At 32.5% G+C, this 16,855-nt stretch overlaps 2 protein-coding genes across 2 annotated transcripts in view; both read left to right on the forward strand.

Moving 5' to 3' along the window:
• LOC149477462 (sodium-dependent noradrenaline transporter-like) overlaps nucleotides 1-9,277 on the forward strand; it is a 28,357-nt gene extending 19,080 nt beyond the window's left edge. Inside the window, exons 11-21 of the mRNA XM_089710499.1 lie at nucleotides 1,728-1,923; nucleotides 2,437-2,570; nucleotides 2,876-3,015; nucleotides 3,554-3,657; nucleotides 3,975-4,099; nucleotides 4,791-4,903; nucleotides 6,262-6,402; nucleotides 7,226-7,325; nucleotides 7,480-7,580; nucleotides 7,862-8,029; nucleotides 8,412-9,277. Coding sequence (XP_089566625.1) covers nucleotides 1,728-1,923; nucleotides 2,437-2,570; nucleotides 2,876-3,015; nucleotides 3,554-3,657; nucleotides 3,975-4,099; nucleotides 4,791-4,903; nucleotides 6,262-6,402; nucleotides 7,226-7,325; nucleotides 7,480-7,580; nucleotides 7,862-8,029; nucleotides 8,412-8,510 — 1,421 coding nt within the window. The 3' untranslated portion in view covers nucleotides 8,511-9,277. The remainder of the gene's footprint in view (nucleotides 1-1,727; nucleotides 1,924-2,436; nucleotides 2,571-2,875; nucleotides 3,016-3,553; nucleotides 3,658-3,974; nucleotides 4,100-4,790; nucleotides 4,904-6,261; nucleotides 6,403-7,225; nucleotides 7,326-7,479; nucleotides 7,581-7,861; nucleotides 8,030-8,411) is intronic.
• Nucleotides 9,278-13,457: 4,180 nt separating this feature from the next.
• Nucleotides 13,458-16,855, forward strand: part of LOC149477463 (uncharacterized) — a 90,083-nt gene continuing 86,685 nt past the window's right edge. Inside the window, exon 1 of the mRNA XM_089710942.1 lies at nucleotides 13,458-13,629. The gene's annotated coding sequence lies outside the window, so the exon portion shown is untranslated. The remainder of the gene's footprint in view (nucleotides 13,630-16,855) is intronic.

The raw sequence follows: 16,855 nt of genomic DNA on the forward strand, positions 1-16,855 counted from the left end.
TAGACAGTCCTTCGTTTAATATAACGTGATTATACAGGGTGTCCCACTATTGGTATACTAAGCGCGGTGGGACATGTAGTTTTGCATGCACTGATCACGTAAAAAATACTTAAACAACAAAATTACGTAAAAATTGTTTGCTAATTTTTTCTTGAAAATCCATGTTTTCTTCTCTGGCTTCGCGCAGCCGGCATATACCGCTTCTCTAATATGAACATTTTGTCTATGAAAACATAATCTTAAACGATAGGTCACGTGCTGGTATCAAAGTTGGGCGGGTTGCTTGTTAGGGGTGTACACATAGAGTTTTAAGAATTCATCTATTTGAAAAAAAACTGCGTCTAGAATTTTATAAGTATTTTTTAAGTACTCAGCGTATGCAAAATTATAACCTCCTTTGAGCTTAGTATACCAACAGTGGGACACCCTGTATATTATTATACCCTCATACATTATATTCATACTCATTACATTCTATTTAAGAACATACACAATATTTACTCTATCTATAATCTATATTAATACAATTTACACCTACTAAATCACATACTAAATCCATACTAAATGCATGCCATTCACTTCACCCCTCAACTCCGTCCCCATGTCACTGTCACATCTCAGCGTCATATGCAGAGGTTTAAAAACCTCTCAATTTTGGAGTATCGTTTTCGATTTCGAACCGAGTTAATGAGATAGATCTTTTTGAGTACCTACCAGAAGAATCATTTTTGGCAGATTAATTTTATGTTGTGCCTCTCATTCTAAAACTTTTTTTTAATTTTAAATTAAGTATTTTCTGGATTTAGTCGATTCGGTGGAGGATTTCATTCATTGTATTTATATATTATATTCAATATTCACCTTAAAATTACAGTTTTATTCGTAATTTAATTATTAACAATTTATTACCTGACGTCGTTGGCCTTTACGTTATTGAAATTTTATGGTAAATAAGAAACAGTGTAGGTACAAAAAGTAGTACAGACTTAACAGCGGATAGGTAGTAGTATTGTACTTCCTCATATCGTCCGCTCGTTCCGAACTGCCGTGGCTGCACTGTGACAACGCGTGGAACACAGAGCAGTGCTGGGATGCGGCAAGACACAACACGACCAATTCTACCAATAGAACAGACGTCATAATATTACATACATACTAGCAAACTTTCTCGTTTATAGCATTAGTAGGATAGAATAATAACACGGTATAAATAGATCAATAAAATGGCCAAAAAACAACACAGGGTGGGCATTGTACTTCCTCATATCGTCCGCGCGTTCGGAACTGCCGTGGCTGCACTGTGACAACGCGTGGAACACAGAGCAGTGCTGGGATGCGGCAAGACACAACACGACCAATTCTACCAATAGAACAGACGTCATAATATTACATACATACTAGCAAACTTTCTCGTTTATAGCATTAGTAGGATAGGATAATAACACGGGATAAATAGATCAATAAAATGGTCAAAAAACAACACAGGGTGGGCATTGTACTTCCTCATATCGTCCGCGCGTTCTCAACTGCCGTGGCTGCACTGCGACAACGCGTGGAACACGGACCAGTGCTGGGATCCGGCAAGGCACAACACGACCAGTTCTACCAATAGAACTGACGTCATAATATTACAAACATACTAGCAAACTTTCTCGTTTATAGCATTAGTAGGATAGAATAATAACACGGTATAAATAGATCAATAAAATGGCCAAAAAACAACACAGGGTGGGCATTGTACTTCCTCATATCGTCCGCGCGTTCGGAACTGCCGTGGCTGCACTGTGACAACGCGTGGAACACGGAGCAGTGCTGGGATGCGGCAAGGCACAACACGACCAATTCTACCAATATTATCAATAGAACGGACGTTATGTACCAAGGACCACTGTCGCATTTCACACCGGCTTCTGAGTTCTTTCAGTGAGTTTGTCTTTATTTTCATTAAGAATAAAAATATATTTTATTGGTGTCAATTTCCTCCTTTTTTACGCTTACTGGGTCCGTATTACGACCTCTTATTTCCAGACAGTTTACATTTGGTTTACATTTTATACAATTAAATTCATATTACACTTATTATAACCATGGCTGGTTATTGCGTTCATAATATGAATTTGCCAGTCAGTTCAATAGAACTGCTTCAACAGTGACAGTGAATACACTGTCTGGAAATAAGAGGTCATAATACGAGCCTATAAAAAGCGGACAGAAACAAATATACGTTTTAAAAATTATCAAGTTAAAAAGGCATACTAACTACCCATAAATTGAAAAAAGACTAAAACTTGACTTTTCTTAGTTGTCCATACCAAAATAATATCTAGAGGTTTTCTTACTCCGTAGACAAATTCAAATGATTATATAGAAATGTTTATCTGATTTAAAATAGTTATGAATCTGCTTTGTCTTATCCAACAATTATTAAAATTTCAGCCGTGCAGTACTCGAGATGCAGAATTCAGAAGGACTAAACGATTTGGGTTTTCCAAAATGGCAGCTGACGATATGTTTGGGAATTGTTTATATCACACTGTATTTGTCGCTTTTCAAAGGAGTTAAAAGTTCGGGTAAGATTATTAGAAAATATTCTCTTTAGGATTCAGGATTGATCGAATTATGTCCGATTAAATAAATTATAAAAAGCAAACTTAATTGAAACTGCTCCACTTATATCTCTAGTAACAAAATTTTCTTAATAAACTAATTAAGTTAACTTTTAAATTTTACCTATTTCCCTTCAATTTCGATATCGATTTATATCCAAGGCATTAGTAGTACGGTCTAAAATAGTATCTTTATTTTCAATTACTAAAGATTTGCCCATTTTATTCAGTTTAATTCAATAACTAAGCAATAGATTTAAAAATTCCAGGTAAAGTGGTATGGATGACAGCAACAATGCCATACGTAGTGCTATCAATTTTATTGGCTAGAGGTTTATTACTACCGGGAGCTGCTCGTGGTATCGCGTACTATTTGCATCCAGAACTCACTAGGCTTAAGGATACGCAAGTGAGTGACTTTATCATCATCATCATCGTCGATAGCAATATGTCTTCACCTTTATCAATAATATCGTAGTGTTTTTGTTAACATCACCTAGAGAAACATTTTCTACGTCCTTATAGTCAATATCATTAATAATATTGTCTATTGTGTATCCCATAATCTTTTACATTCCATTATAATTCCATTTACATTACAATAACCATCATCAGACTCAATCAATCACTATTAACATCATCATCATTGTTGATAGAAAAATCACGATCGTTGTTAACTTTATTAATATTATCCTAATACTTTTTGTTAGGTACTATATTTAGTATTACTCATCTGTATGATTATCATGAATTTTTCCATGTTGTTGCTATATTTCCATACTATTGACTACCAGCATCAAAATCCTATCATCGCGCTCTTACTTAAAGTTGTCATTATCATAATAATTACCGTCAGCATCATCATAATTATAATATTAATATTATTAGGTTTTCCAGATTTAACATTATTAAATTATTGATTTAAATAAGATAAATATTAATTTCAGGTATGGGTGGATGCTGCGGTACAAATCTTCTATTCAGTGGGCGCCGGGTTTGGAGTGCATCTGTCTTATGCGAGTTATAACACGTTTCATAATAACTGCTACAGGTAAATAATAATTTAATTTGAAAAAAAAAGACAATGACGTGTGCCGTATTTATTGAGCCAGAAGGTATGGATTCCCAAATTATTAGAACGTGATTTTTTTTAACTGATTTTTGTAACTGATAAGAAGAAAATTTATAAATTACTGCTTTATGATCTATAAATGTTTTAAACCTTAAAGATGTTCGTAGTAGTAACTAACATTAAATATAATTTTATCAATTTTCTCAATTATTGTTTGTAAAATTTCCCTCATTCATCTTACCTGATTCCTTTTATCAAAGAAAATGTTTTTTATTTGAATTCGTGTTAATTTCCAGAGACTGTCTCATAACAACACTGGTCAACTGTTTCACGTCGTTTTTCTCCGGTTTTGTGATCTTCACGTATTTGGGCTTCATGTCTCATAAGCAAGGAGTTCCTATTTCTTCTGTAGCTACTGAAGGTATGAATTATTATTTTAGTCTAGTTTTAAATCTTGATATTTTATATTTATATATCTGTCTAACTGTTCTTGGTTTCAGTTCTGAATTCTTTTAGTATGGTTTTTAAATCTTTATATGTTTGCATCTAAGCTTTCTTGGTTCCAGTTCTATTAATGTATTGATTTATGTTTTTGTCCGTTTTATGGTATTATACAGAAATGGTTACAATTCGAATTAGATACTATTTGTTGGATTTTTTTTTCTTCGACTGTATTCTTCTTTGTACAGATTTGGTTATAAGAAAAATACCTATAACTATAGGTAGATAACAGAAAACTTTTTCATAATAATCTTCATCCAAATTATCACCACCTAAAAGTATCAAATAAAAATAAAATTATAAAATTCCTTATGAATGGAATTTTAAAATTACTGAACTTTTAAATATTTTAAACTCTGCAGTGCAATGTAAAATCATTTGTTTAGAAGTCATATGACATACTAGCGGTCCGGTTCGGCTTCGCCCGTGGTACCTACATGTTTAAAATATCCTCTCAAGTTGGATCGAACTGCACATGGTGTGCGAATTTTATTATAATCGGTTAAGTGGTTTAGGAGTCCATTGAGGACAAACATTGTGACACGAGATTTATATAATATGTATATATTAAGATAAATAGAAAATTGTTCTCTTTTAATTGTTACTACCAGGTCCTGGTCTAGTGTTCCAAGTGTATCCAGAAGCAGTGGCAACATTACCAGGAGCAAGTTTTTGGTCGATGCTGTTCTTCTTTATGCTCATCATGCTTGGTTTGGATTCTGGGGTGAGATAATTTTAGTTTTTTGCAAAAAAAAGACGGGTTGCACTCCGGGAGTGCCGGCAGAAGTGAAAACTTGATCATTAACGTTCAGCATGTTTGATATTTTGGAATGGTATCCGTCTTACGCATGGAATATAAGGGCTAAAAAAAAAGAAAAAAAAAACAGCCGTCTTACGCTTTTTCGATCAGGTGACAGGTCACGTGTCCTGACGCGAGTTTAAGATTTTATATCCATTACAGAAAAAGTGCTCAACGCCGCTAAAGAAGTTTTCACTTCAAAAATTTTTGTCTTTTTTTATATTTTGGGTATCTGTGTGCAAAAAAAGCAGCAGTTAGTAAAATGAAATTGAAGCTCAAGTAATCATAAGATTTGTAATCATCGGCTGATGGCATAAAGGCTTTATATTATTCTCTGGCTAATAAGCCAAGTCATGGGAAGCTGGAAAAATAAATCAACCATGTTCTCATTTCAATTTTTAACCAAACGAAAAAGTCTCACGTGCATTTTTTTGTTCATTAAAAATCTTTGATGCGCTAACGCTTTACGATAGGGGATATAAGAGTATATAATATGCAATTTTGTAGTTCTAAATCATTATTAATTATCTCTAATCTGTAAGAGCTACCACCTTACAGAATTAAGAGAAATAATACTTTGATATAATAATACTTTTTATTCTTTATTAAAAAAAACGCGATTGGTGAAACTTTTCTCGATAGTATTTTTTTTAAATCACCTGTTTTGCACACATCTTGCTATTTATTTCGGAAAATGCACACTTTTTTGGTAGGGTTCGTTTTGTTATGGAACCTAAACGTATTTATTTAGTTCTGTCTTAATTTTTTCGGTTGGTTGTGCTGTATGGGCACAGAGCGGTAGTTACCTAAACGTATTTATTTAGTTTATTACTAGAGAGGGCACCACGAACAAAATCTGTGCGATAAGCGCGGCGGCGCGGGGCGGCTAGTGAGTCATAGGTACACTTTGTAGATATTCTGCCTATTATTAGGTACTTATAAATTAAAACCAATCAATGTAACAAATAAATATTGTTTATTTTATTAAAAAAAGGTTGCCTGGTAGATATCGCTACCTAGCGATAAGGCCGCCCTTTGCTGTTTCTGTAGTATTGTCTTTGTTATGTGTATTTATGTATTTTTAATGCAATAAAGTATAATAAATAAAATAAATAAATAAAAAAATATGAATAAACTTGTCAATTAAAACCAATCAATGTAACAAAAAAAAATGAGTTTGAGACGATTGACTCTAACTCGTGTTAAAAATAGTGTAGTACAGATGTCCTCTCTAGTACGTAGTACATGGTAACTCAATGCTCTAAACCTAACCTTTTATATAGATGGGTGGGTTAGAGTGTGTGATCACGGGTCTGCTGGACGCGGCGCGCGCGGGCGGCGGGCGCGCCTGGCTGCGCCGCGAGCACTTCACGCTGCTCGTCGTGTGCGCGTCCTTCTGTGTGGCTTGTGTCAACGTCACCCCGGTGAGTGCACACTACACACTATACACAACACACACATATAGGAGGTCTAGAGTGCGTGATCATGGGTCTGCTGGAGTGAATTCACACATTATGCTAGGCGTCCATTAGAGACGGATCGGGGCGGGTCGCATCGCAACGGGCCGTCTCTAATGGACGCGCTGTTTGCTCCTGCGTCCACCTGTACGGGGCGCGGCGGACCGCCTAGGCGGATTTTATCTAACAGACGCTCGCCGCTCACATCCGCCTGCCTGCGTCCACTAGACGGGTGACGCCGGCAGAAATCCGCCTGCGAAGCGATATCCGCCAATGCGTTGCGGCCCGCCCCGATCCGCCTAGTGGACGCCTAGCTTTACACAGCACATACATCACACACACTACATACACACATAGATGGGAGGTCTAGAATGCGTGATCATGGAGCTGCTGGAACGAACACACTCACAGCACATACACAACTGACAACACACACATCACACTATACACACAGATGGGCGGGCTAGAGTGCGTGACCACGGGACTGTTGGCATGAGCGCACACACATAAAGTAACGAGTCTTCTGTAAAGTGCTATAAAAAATATTTATAATAAAATAATATGTCTGTGGACCAACACGTAACACGATGTTTTGAAACCCTTCAAAAATTTTGTAATTATTAATCCCAACAGTCACTTTCATGATATTTACGAAATCACATATTTTTACTACCTATTCATAGCACTAGTTTAGCACTTTAGGGAGAGATAAATAAAGAATAGTCGCTCGTGCAAAAAAAATCCTCAAAGAAGAAAACTACAATAAAATGATTCGTATCTTACTTTTCAGGGTGGTATCTATATGTTCCACTTGCTGGATACATATGCGGCAGGAATTTCTCTTCTCTGCTCTGCTTTGTTTGAAGCTCTTGCTGTTTCTTGGTTCTATGGTAAATAAAAGTTTTTTAATTTACCTATATAGTATTATCACTAATTGTTTTGAGTTTGGTATTTTGTGATTTTGTATTGTATTGATTGTGGGAGGAATTAAATGAATTTATTTATTTATTAATGTTTTAATATTGAAAATAATCGTGATTGTAGGTCTGAAAAGGTTCTCCGATGACGTGGAAGAAATGCTCGGTTTCCGGCCTGGTATATATTGGAGAATATGCTGGAAGTTTGTGAGCCCCGTGTTTATTATTGTAAGTATTCCTACCAACGACGTTCCTAGTATGACAATGACAATGTTTTCTACTTCTTATTTTCTTTGACCTTCTACTGTTTTCGTCCTTTCTTCCTTATCCAGCTTTTTCTGACTTCTTCCTTAAGAATTGCTTCCTACCTCCATATATTTTCACACTCTGCTTGGTCACAACCTCTTTACACCTTCTTTTGTTTTCTTCCTTTCTTCCTTACCCAATATCTATTATGTTTCATCTTCTCTTTGCACCTTCATCTTCCTCCATATGTTTCCTATCACCAGGGTGTGGTGGTATTCGGTTTACTGTACCAGCAGCCGCTCCAATACCAGCACTACAAGTACCCCGCGTGGGCCGAAGTACTGGGCTGGGGGCTCGCCTGTTCTTCTATATTGATGATACCATTGGTCGCCATATTTAAACTGGCCACTACGCCTGGGACTTGTCGGCAGGTTAGTTATGTTGAATCAAATATTGCTATGAAATTTTGTATACCTAATAATATTATGTGTTTGAAGTTATTTTAGGTCAATTTTCTTGGAACTTAAATTGAGATTTATAATATTTAATTTCACTTGAAATTTTCGTGTTGATATTATAAGTGGAAATTCAATTTAGTGTTGCTTTATTTTTCTTTAATTATGTTAGCTATACGAAGATACAATTTATTGAACAGAATGAAAAAATAATTTAAGTGACAACGGTAAGAATCGTTACCATCAACGACGTCATGTTACCGTATAATTCTCTTGCTTCACAGTCAAAAAATATATGCATGGACCTGAACCTGATATATTTAATATTAAATAACACAATTTTTATATAAATTCTTAGCGTATAGCCTGCTGCATCTCACCAGAATCTGAACACGAAGCCATCAGAAGTGGAGCTCCAGTATCTCGGTTCACTTGGAAACATTGGCTTTATGTTTAAAGACAACCAGCCTTAAAAGGCCTGTACTTAAGATTTTAAATGTTATGTGACAGATATAGCCTTTTTTACGTAGGTATTTTGCGTACTTATCAATACAGTCAGAAGCCATTAGAAGCTAGGAGATTTTAAGGTGTGAGAGGAAAGATGGAGAGTACCTATGGTCGCTTTGGATGTAATTTTTTCGAGAAAGATGTAGCTGATTACTGATATTTTGTTTGAGTATATTTTTATTATGGATGGGTGGTGAATGTCATTGATGGTGACTTGATGGATAATATCGTGTTTTCTGTTAATTGAGCTTTAATTTTCTTACATATTATATTGTAAAACCAAAGCGTTGACCTATCGCACGACAATTTATTTTATATAGTATTCGTCGTATTAACTAGTTACATAATATTATATTAGGTAATAAGGTGGGTTGATAAGTGGCGGGCCTATAGATTAAATAAAATAAATAAAAGTGAGTAAGTACTTATACAAACATATTTTTTCAGTATTCAATATTATCATAGATTGAAACAGCCTATTTTCGTGAAGCTATCATTTATTCATGCGGATTATACCTTAAAAATTTGATAGTTTGTGTGGGTAAAAAAAAACTGTTGATTTATAACACAGAATCTAAATATGTCTATAATATTTGTAGAAAGATATAGGACCTTTGTAGAATAATTAGGCTTAACATTATGTATGTATGTATGTATATTTATATAAACGCTTATGTAGATAAAGCAACGTTCATACCTCTGAAAAACGCATTAGCATTCCTATAGGAAGTATTTTTTGTACGGATAGTATTCGTGGAGCTGTTTGTATCAGTATTAACTATTAGTACGTTAGTTATAAGTATTATAATCAGTATTAGTAGCTGGTAAGTAGTTTATATTTAAGGATTAATATTATAGACTGCAATGTTACGTAAAAACAATAACATTTTCATATATTTAACTAATACACACGGGTGTTTACAACCTTTTTTCTTGCAATTGTTTTACAAAATTCTAAGCGAAGAAAAATCACACAAGTAAAAGATCTTGAAAATCAGCTCCTATACTTCGATTAGATTTTTTATTTTTGAAGAGTTCTTTCTATTCAAAAATAAAATATGTATATTATTATTATCATATGAATAGTATGTAAAGAGCTAAAGAATTGTTATTATTTTTTCCAAAAATCAAAATTATCTATACATTCTAGAAATTTCGTGTTGTATTTAAAATTTATTGTTTAAGTATATATTAGATAATATTATAAGATATTGCTTAAAATTTACTGTGTACCGCTAGTAGTTGTTCAAATTATATGACTGGCAGGTCTGTGACAGTAAACAATAATTTTGTATAGTCTGTATTTTATTGTCTGTACCCGTTGTATAACAGATTATATATTTATGAAGAATATAAGTTTTGCTATAAGCTGTGTTGAATTTTTAGCGCCAAATTATAAGTTTTTATAGGGTACCTAATTTTATAGGGTATTAGATGCTCAGTATAGAATTGTTATGGAATGTAGTATCTTCTTAAGAAGGTAGTAGACAAAAGGCTCTTTTGTAGGCTTTAAATTGTTTTTATTTTTATTTAATTATACATTTTGTTACCTAAATAATATATCGTATAAATGTACCAACTTTTAGAAATTAGAATGAATTAATATAATATGTAGTATGGTTGAAAATGTACGTTACATATTTTAAAATACTTTTCTTAATCAATTTCAAATCAATTTGTTTTGTTGTATTTGACTATTTTGCTTTATCTATAAGCTTACTGCTTAAGTATCTAAATGTTGAATGTTGTACGCTTAAAATATTTTAATTGCCGGAAATGTATGGATGCGCTTTATTACGATAAATAATATAAATAACTGTATATTAGAATGTTTATAAAAATATACGCTCCCGGCGAGTAAAAATGTACCATGTTGTTATTGTACTCATTGTAAATACCATGTTAAATCATTATAAATGTTAAAAATAATTGGATGTGTATGTAGGTGTTTAGATCGATGTGAACTGTGTTCAGTTGTTTATAAATAAATGTATTAGACAGTATTTTGGTGTTTTAATTTCCATAAATACAATATTCGAATAATGTTCATAAAATAATAATTCTTTAAAGTTTAGAAATTTTAATAAAGAGACATCTAGAAATGTTGCTAGTAAACGAGTCTGTATGTATAGTATTATTATTCGTTTATACACAGATACATAGGTGGCGCTTTTATAAAATTAGAAAGGACTAGAAGATAAATATATCTATATAAGAGCTTTGCCCATAAGCACGGTATACTTAATAGCTAACGCTACCGTAAGAATAAAGTTGAAGGTACAGAGTAGAAATGTTACTTAAATTTGATATAGAGCTTATTTTTTATAACACACAACACAATAATACTTTAAATTAGAAATATCCTATCAAAACATAACATCAGCTTACTTAACAAAAAGCACGAAAACTTAAATATAGGAACAGTTCGTACACATACAAAATAAAAGCACATACAAAAGTGAGACAGAAAGAGTCATGTTCACTTTCTGTGTTTGATACCGACTGTTGCTTATCATTACTCATGTCAACTAGTTTTTCTTATTTTCTTACTAAAGTATAATAATAAAGAGCTTATCACCATAAGAACGGAAAGAAAACCAGAGAAAGTTAGTTACAAATAACATTATAATCATTTACCGCAGCCCGCGGTTTAGTGATACATTGATGTGAAACTGACGTCTAGAAAGTTCCATAAAATATTATAATAATATGTAATATATTAAAGTGAGCGACATCTTATAGTAGTGTATTACAGCCAAAAGCGTAAAGCGTCGCATATCAAAATCATCACATAGTTTTTTCAGCATTTCAGCTGGTAGTATGTATGTAGGGTCCTATAACAAATTGATCCTTTATTTTACTGGCTCGACTTCTCGTTAGCCTATATAAAAGTTACTACGTAACCTAGGCTCATAAAAATGTGCTCCGATTTGGACAAGTTCAATCTTATCTGACCGCCTCTAGTTTCAAATTTTCTGCTTCATGTTTTACGTAAATACTGATATCAGGATTGGTCTCTATTTGCTAAAAGCTAAATATAAATACAAGTATGTTAGGTTCGTATTAAATGATTTATAAACGAGTTATTTATAGGTTATAATGTAATTATAACTTTTATCAGTAGATAGAGTCCAGACTCTACATAGGTAGTACTATTTATTACATACTAATAAAACTCTACCAAAATCAACTTCCACGAACTTTAGCTTCGAGAACTTAGGCAATTTCATACAGCTTTAATATGTATAATGGGGCGGCCTTATCACTTCAGAGTGATCTCTTCCAGGCGACCCCTTCTTTATTCGTTAAATTGTTCAAAATGCTTGACTTCGACCTATCTAGAAATAAATGTATTATGTATTACATACTGAGTATACGAAAATTTAAGCTAAATTTTTTTGTGGAAAAATTCAATATTTATCCAAATACACAACAGTCTCGAATATACAACTGAAACCACGATGCTCTTTCATATATTTAGATAAGCCCCTAAAAGGACAATAACAATAAAAATCAACGTATTTGGTATTCCGCTATCTGATACACCTTATCCAACGAAACGTCTGATTTATTTTAAATTAATTACATCCAAATATGTTCTAATATTACTTAACGTACTTACTCTGGCGTTGTATAACTTGTGACGTAAGCGGATGGTATCGGATAAAGAGTTCTAATTAAAAAGAAATTTATTATTTGCAATTAAAATGCTTCGTCAATTCAGCTATTTATGTATTCTGCGATTCATTTGAATATTAGTTAACTGTCATACAGTTGTGTATTTATAGCTAGCTCTTGCACGCGAGTTTATGCGTTAATGTCTTCCTTATTTAAACACTTTTCAATGCAAATAATAAGTAATAACTGAGTATGAATATTTCCTAAGTACCTACTACCTACTCTATAATATTTTAAAAGGACATAGTGTTTTTTTTAATAACGAAATATTTAAAAACAGTTAGCTGGTTCTTTAATACAATATAGAGATGCGAGTATCTCTACTCTTTTCAGCCAATCAATACTCTTGGGTTATTATACTTTATTATACTTTTATTTTTATTTTTTATTTTTATTTTATTTATTTTATTTATTATACTATCGTGCGTGTTGGAATACAACTTTATTTTAATAACTGTTTAATATTTATGTTCTTATATTATTATATTTTATCAGTATGTAAATCAAACTTAATTTACATTCCACTCTCCTTAATGCCCAGTTGTGATTAAAATGATATACCCACTCTATCTCTCATAATATTTATTCAATTGTAAATAACATAATATTGAAGATGAATAATTATTACAATAAAATCTTTCATTCTGTTAGTTATAACCCATTTATAACCTTTAATATGGCTAAGTCATTTAGTATAATATATAATGCTCCTGATAAACATACGAAACAGTACTCTACTTTTTAGCCGGTTATTGCTCGGTCAACGCCAAAGACGAAGTCAGTTCAAGTGCTAAATTGATATTACTTTTCGTACAAATACAAATTGTAAAGATATTTAATAAACAAATAATTTAGCCATGGCTCTACATTGATTATATTTTATGCTTTATGATAAACATTCTTAGACAAAGATATACATAGGTACACGCTGGCTTTGCTAAGAATAGGTTTAGGTGTTTTACTTTGAATGTAATTGTATTGTTAGGGATAAAATATTATCATAAGTTTCTAGATCATAAAAACAGTCAGTTCAACAAACCTTTTTATAAAGCTGTTTTTTATTATTATACAACCGAGGAATTCGCAATAACACAAGTGTTTTTTTCTTACATAATTTTCGTAAACCAAGTCATTCCTATGACAAAAGGCGAAGTTGAAACCGGACCATCCGTTGGGTGCGCGAGCGCAACCCACCGTGCAAGTTTCTGACACTCAAGAAATTCAAGCACCTCAGTTATGCGCTAGACGTCGAGGGGTGTGGACGTCGCGTCCAGTGTATCGAATAAAACGCAGACGTGTGTTCCTAAATTGTGATTAAACAATTGACGTGATAAAAAGTTTATTTTGTCAATGTGATAATGGATGTTTAGGTGTGGATTTATTTTTCATTGGTAAGTGTCGACTCGAGCGAGGCGTGAAGCCCTATTTATATAGAGGCTTCGAATAGTACTTTTTGAAAGGTTTCACTTTGACTTTTGCTATCCGTATTTTATTAGTGTGTGATTGTGTAATTATGAGGTTATTTACAGTGTTTTTTGTGTGAATTTCGTAGGAACAGTTATTAGGGCGAGCCGAATCTCTTCGACCTTGTAGTTTCGATGGTATGCCTTGCGGCTGTGGAAATGTGAACGTAGAGCGGGCCAACATTAACCTAGGCATTCTTACCAACAATTTGCGACAACGGACTTATGTATTCTTATGTAAAGATATTTCTTTAGTTTTATTCAACCAATTTGAGCTTTAGCTCTACCAAATTTGGGTTGGACCATAAAATACAGAGAAATCTATCGAAATTACACAAGAAAGTCTGTTTTTTTAGATTATTATTTGTAAATGCGATTACATGAATACATACATGCTTAAATAAATGTGTAATACATACAAATCTGAAGTAAAACATAGAAATAATCTTCTTATAAACTCGCTCAATGCGAGGTAGAGCCAACTTTTTTTTGAGGTAGAGCAATGGTAATTTTTATAAGGTCTGAGATCTCAAAGGAAATAGGTATATAGAGTAATTATTATATAATCCTATAGGCTAGCTGTTATGGCACCATAAATATTTTCTTTAATCTTTCCGTTAAATAAATTAGCAAAGCTAAAAAAAGCTTCTTTAATTCCTAAAATCAGTATCTAATTCTAGGAATTTCAAGCGTTTTTCTGGTCTCTAGGTAGAGATGTTTTATGATAGAAACGAAAATATTAATATTTTTGTGTATAGGTATTGTATAAAATATAGAGAAAAAATATTAATATAACCAAATTATACCTGGATAAAAGTAAAAAGAGAGAGTTTTCAATTTCGAAATGCTAATTTAAAGTTTATTCTACTTTGCCTGTTTCTTTGAATTTAGTTTAAGATAACATAATAATGTTATCTTTGTTAATGTTTTTTACTGAACTCGATTTGGGTAATTAGCCTAGAATATTACTGAAGTAAGAATAATTTATTCAATCAAAATAACATTATTATTTGAGCTCTACCATAAACTCTCTACCATACGACATCGGGTTCATCTTATACTGGTTTTTCAAAAACCGCTTTTTTTCATTGGAATCGAAACGGCAGGAGTAATTATAGAGACTCTGGACTCTGGACTGTGAAGGTCGTATATTCGATTCCTACCTGAGAAAATTAACGAATAACTCCTTTTTGTGTAGGTCTTAGGTCATAGCATCACTAATGAGGTAAAAAATTGAGTAGCTAGAAATACCTAATTTTGTAGTTAAATTGTTGCATGTTGAAAAAAGGTGCTGCTTTGGTGGGAATGCTCGAGTGTAAGTATTAATAAAATTTAATTATTATGTTATTTGCCAATTTATGTTTTGTGCAATGCATTATTATTATACTGGAATCATAGAAACTCTCATTTTAATTTATTTAACATTGCTCTACATTTGGCACTTCTAATATAAAATTGGTCGCACGATTTTAAATAAAAGAAAATTGAACTAGATTCTTACTCAGTGTTTGTAAGGTTCTTCTTAAAGTATTTTTTTTAATATAAAATTAAAATACTTCGCTTTTTATGTACGTTAGTATGTAAAAAGTAATAAAAGGCAGTCCCGTATAAAATGTATACAATTAGAGATACTTATACTATAATCTATACATATAATAAATCTGTAGAAGGGTCAATTCTGTACATTGAAAATATTGAAAAAATAAATAGCAGGGGGTGTTACTGGATCGATACCAAACCCAAATATGTGATTAAAAAAATTTTTGTCTGTCTGTCTGTTTGTCTGTAGGTGTGAAGACATCACGTGAAAACTAACGGTTCGATTTCGATGAAACTTGGTATAATTACTTAATACCTTATTATCTTGGGCGTAAAATAGGATACTTTTTATCCTGAAAAAATACGAAGAAAAAAAATAATCTTAATTTTTCAGTTTTATCCATAGACGTTGTTTTGTAGAACAGCGAACACACGTTGGGTATTATTATAGGCCTAGCCGTATTTGAGTCCAATAGATATTTATAAGATGTTATTGTCAGAGTTACTCAAAATGGAGAAATAAACCATCCACGCGAAGACCGACATCCGCGCGGACGGAGTCGCGGGCGGAAGCTAGTTAACATTATATACGGGCTTCAATCTAGTTAGACCTACATAATGTAGCCGTACATATAAATATATATAAATAACCGTAAACCACTTTTTCAAAATACTTTTATTTTTGTAGCACATTCGTAATATATTTAATGTTATAATTTATACCGAAGAGCCAAAAAAAGAAGATTTTCTAAAAAAATAAAAAAATGATATTGTTTAAATAAATTGTAGATCTGTTTTTTCCCTTGGTTATATATTTTCCCGCTCTTCTAACGAAATTTTGCTCTATATTTTTTTTAAACAAATTTAAACAAAAATAAATTATCTGTTACATTCACACCAAAGTATATTTTTCCGACAATATAAATACAGAATTCACTTTTTGTGAACTTAAGGAAACAATTGATCTTTTGTTTTAAAACAATTATATCACTGTACTTAGTTAAGCATGTCTATTCGAGTTTTTTACAGAACTAAACATTTTATGTAATGTAACTCAATGTACAACTTTTTATATAAATCTTGATAACCTGGTTTTTCACTTTTTATTGGCAGCAAGACAAGCTGAGAAATGCTATTCAATAATGATAACCACTGAGTAATTATAATCTTAATCTATACTTATATTACAGTTTGTTTGTTTGTTTGAACGTGCTAATCTCGGGAACTACTGATCCGATTTGAAAAATTATTTCAGTGTTAGATAGCCCATTTATCGAGGAAGACTATAGGCTATATATCTTCTCGCTAAGACCGACAGGAGTGGAGTACTGCGGGTAAAACTGCCGAGCACAGCTGATATGTCCTTAATAAATTTTTTTACTGAATATATTATAATCGATGTACGATGATATAATGTACAATTTCATAAAAACGTAATCGATAGCAAAACTACAATGCAAATAAATAACTTTCAAATAATCGTTCAGAAATAACGATCTATATAATCAAAAGAGTTAATTATTTAGTTTGTCTATTCATGTAACGCTGTCAAAAATAATAAGATGTATTGTTGAGGGGTAGTTACCACATGCAATATTGCTATTAAGGTTACATA

This window comes from Colias philodice, chromosome 25 (assembly GCF_061535455.1).
Source record: "Colias philodice isolate Cphi_HAF_F1 chromosome 25, ilColPhil1 Martin Lab GWU primary, whole genome shotgun sequence".
Lineage (NCBI taxonomy): Eukaryota > Metazoa > Arthropoda > Insecta > Lepidoptera > Pieridae > Colias > Colias philodice.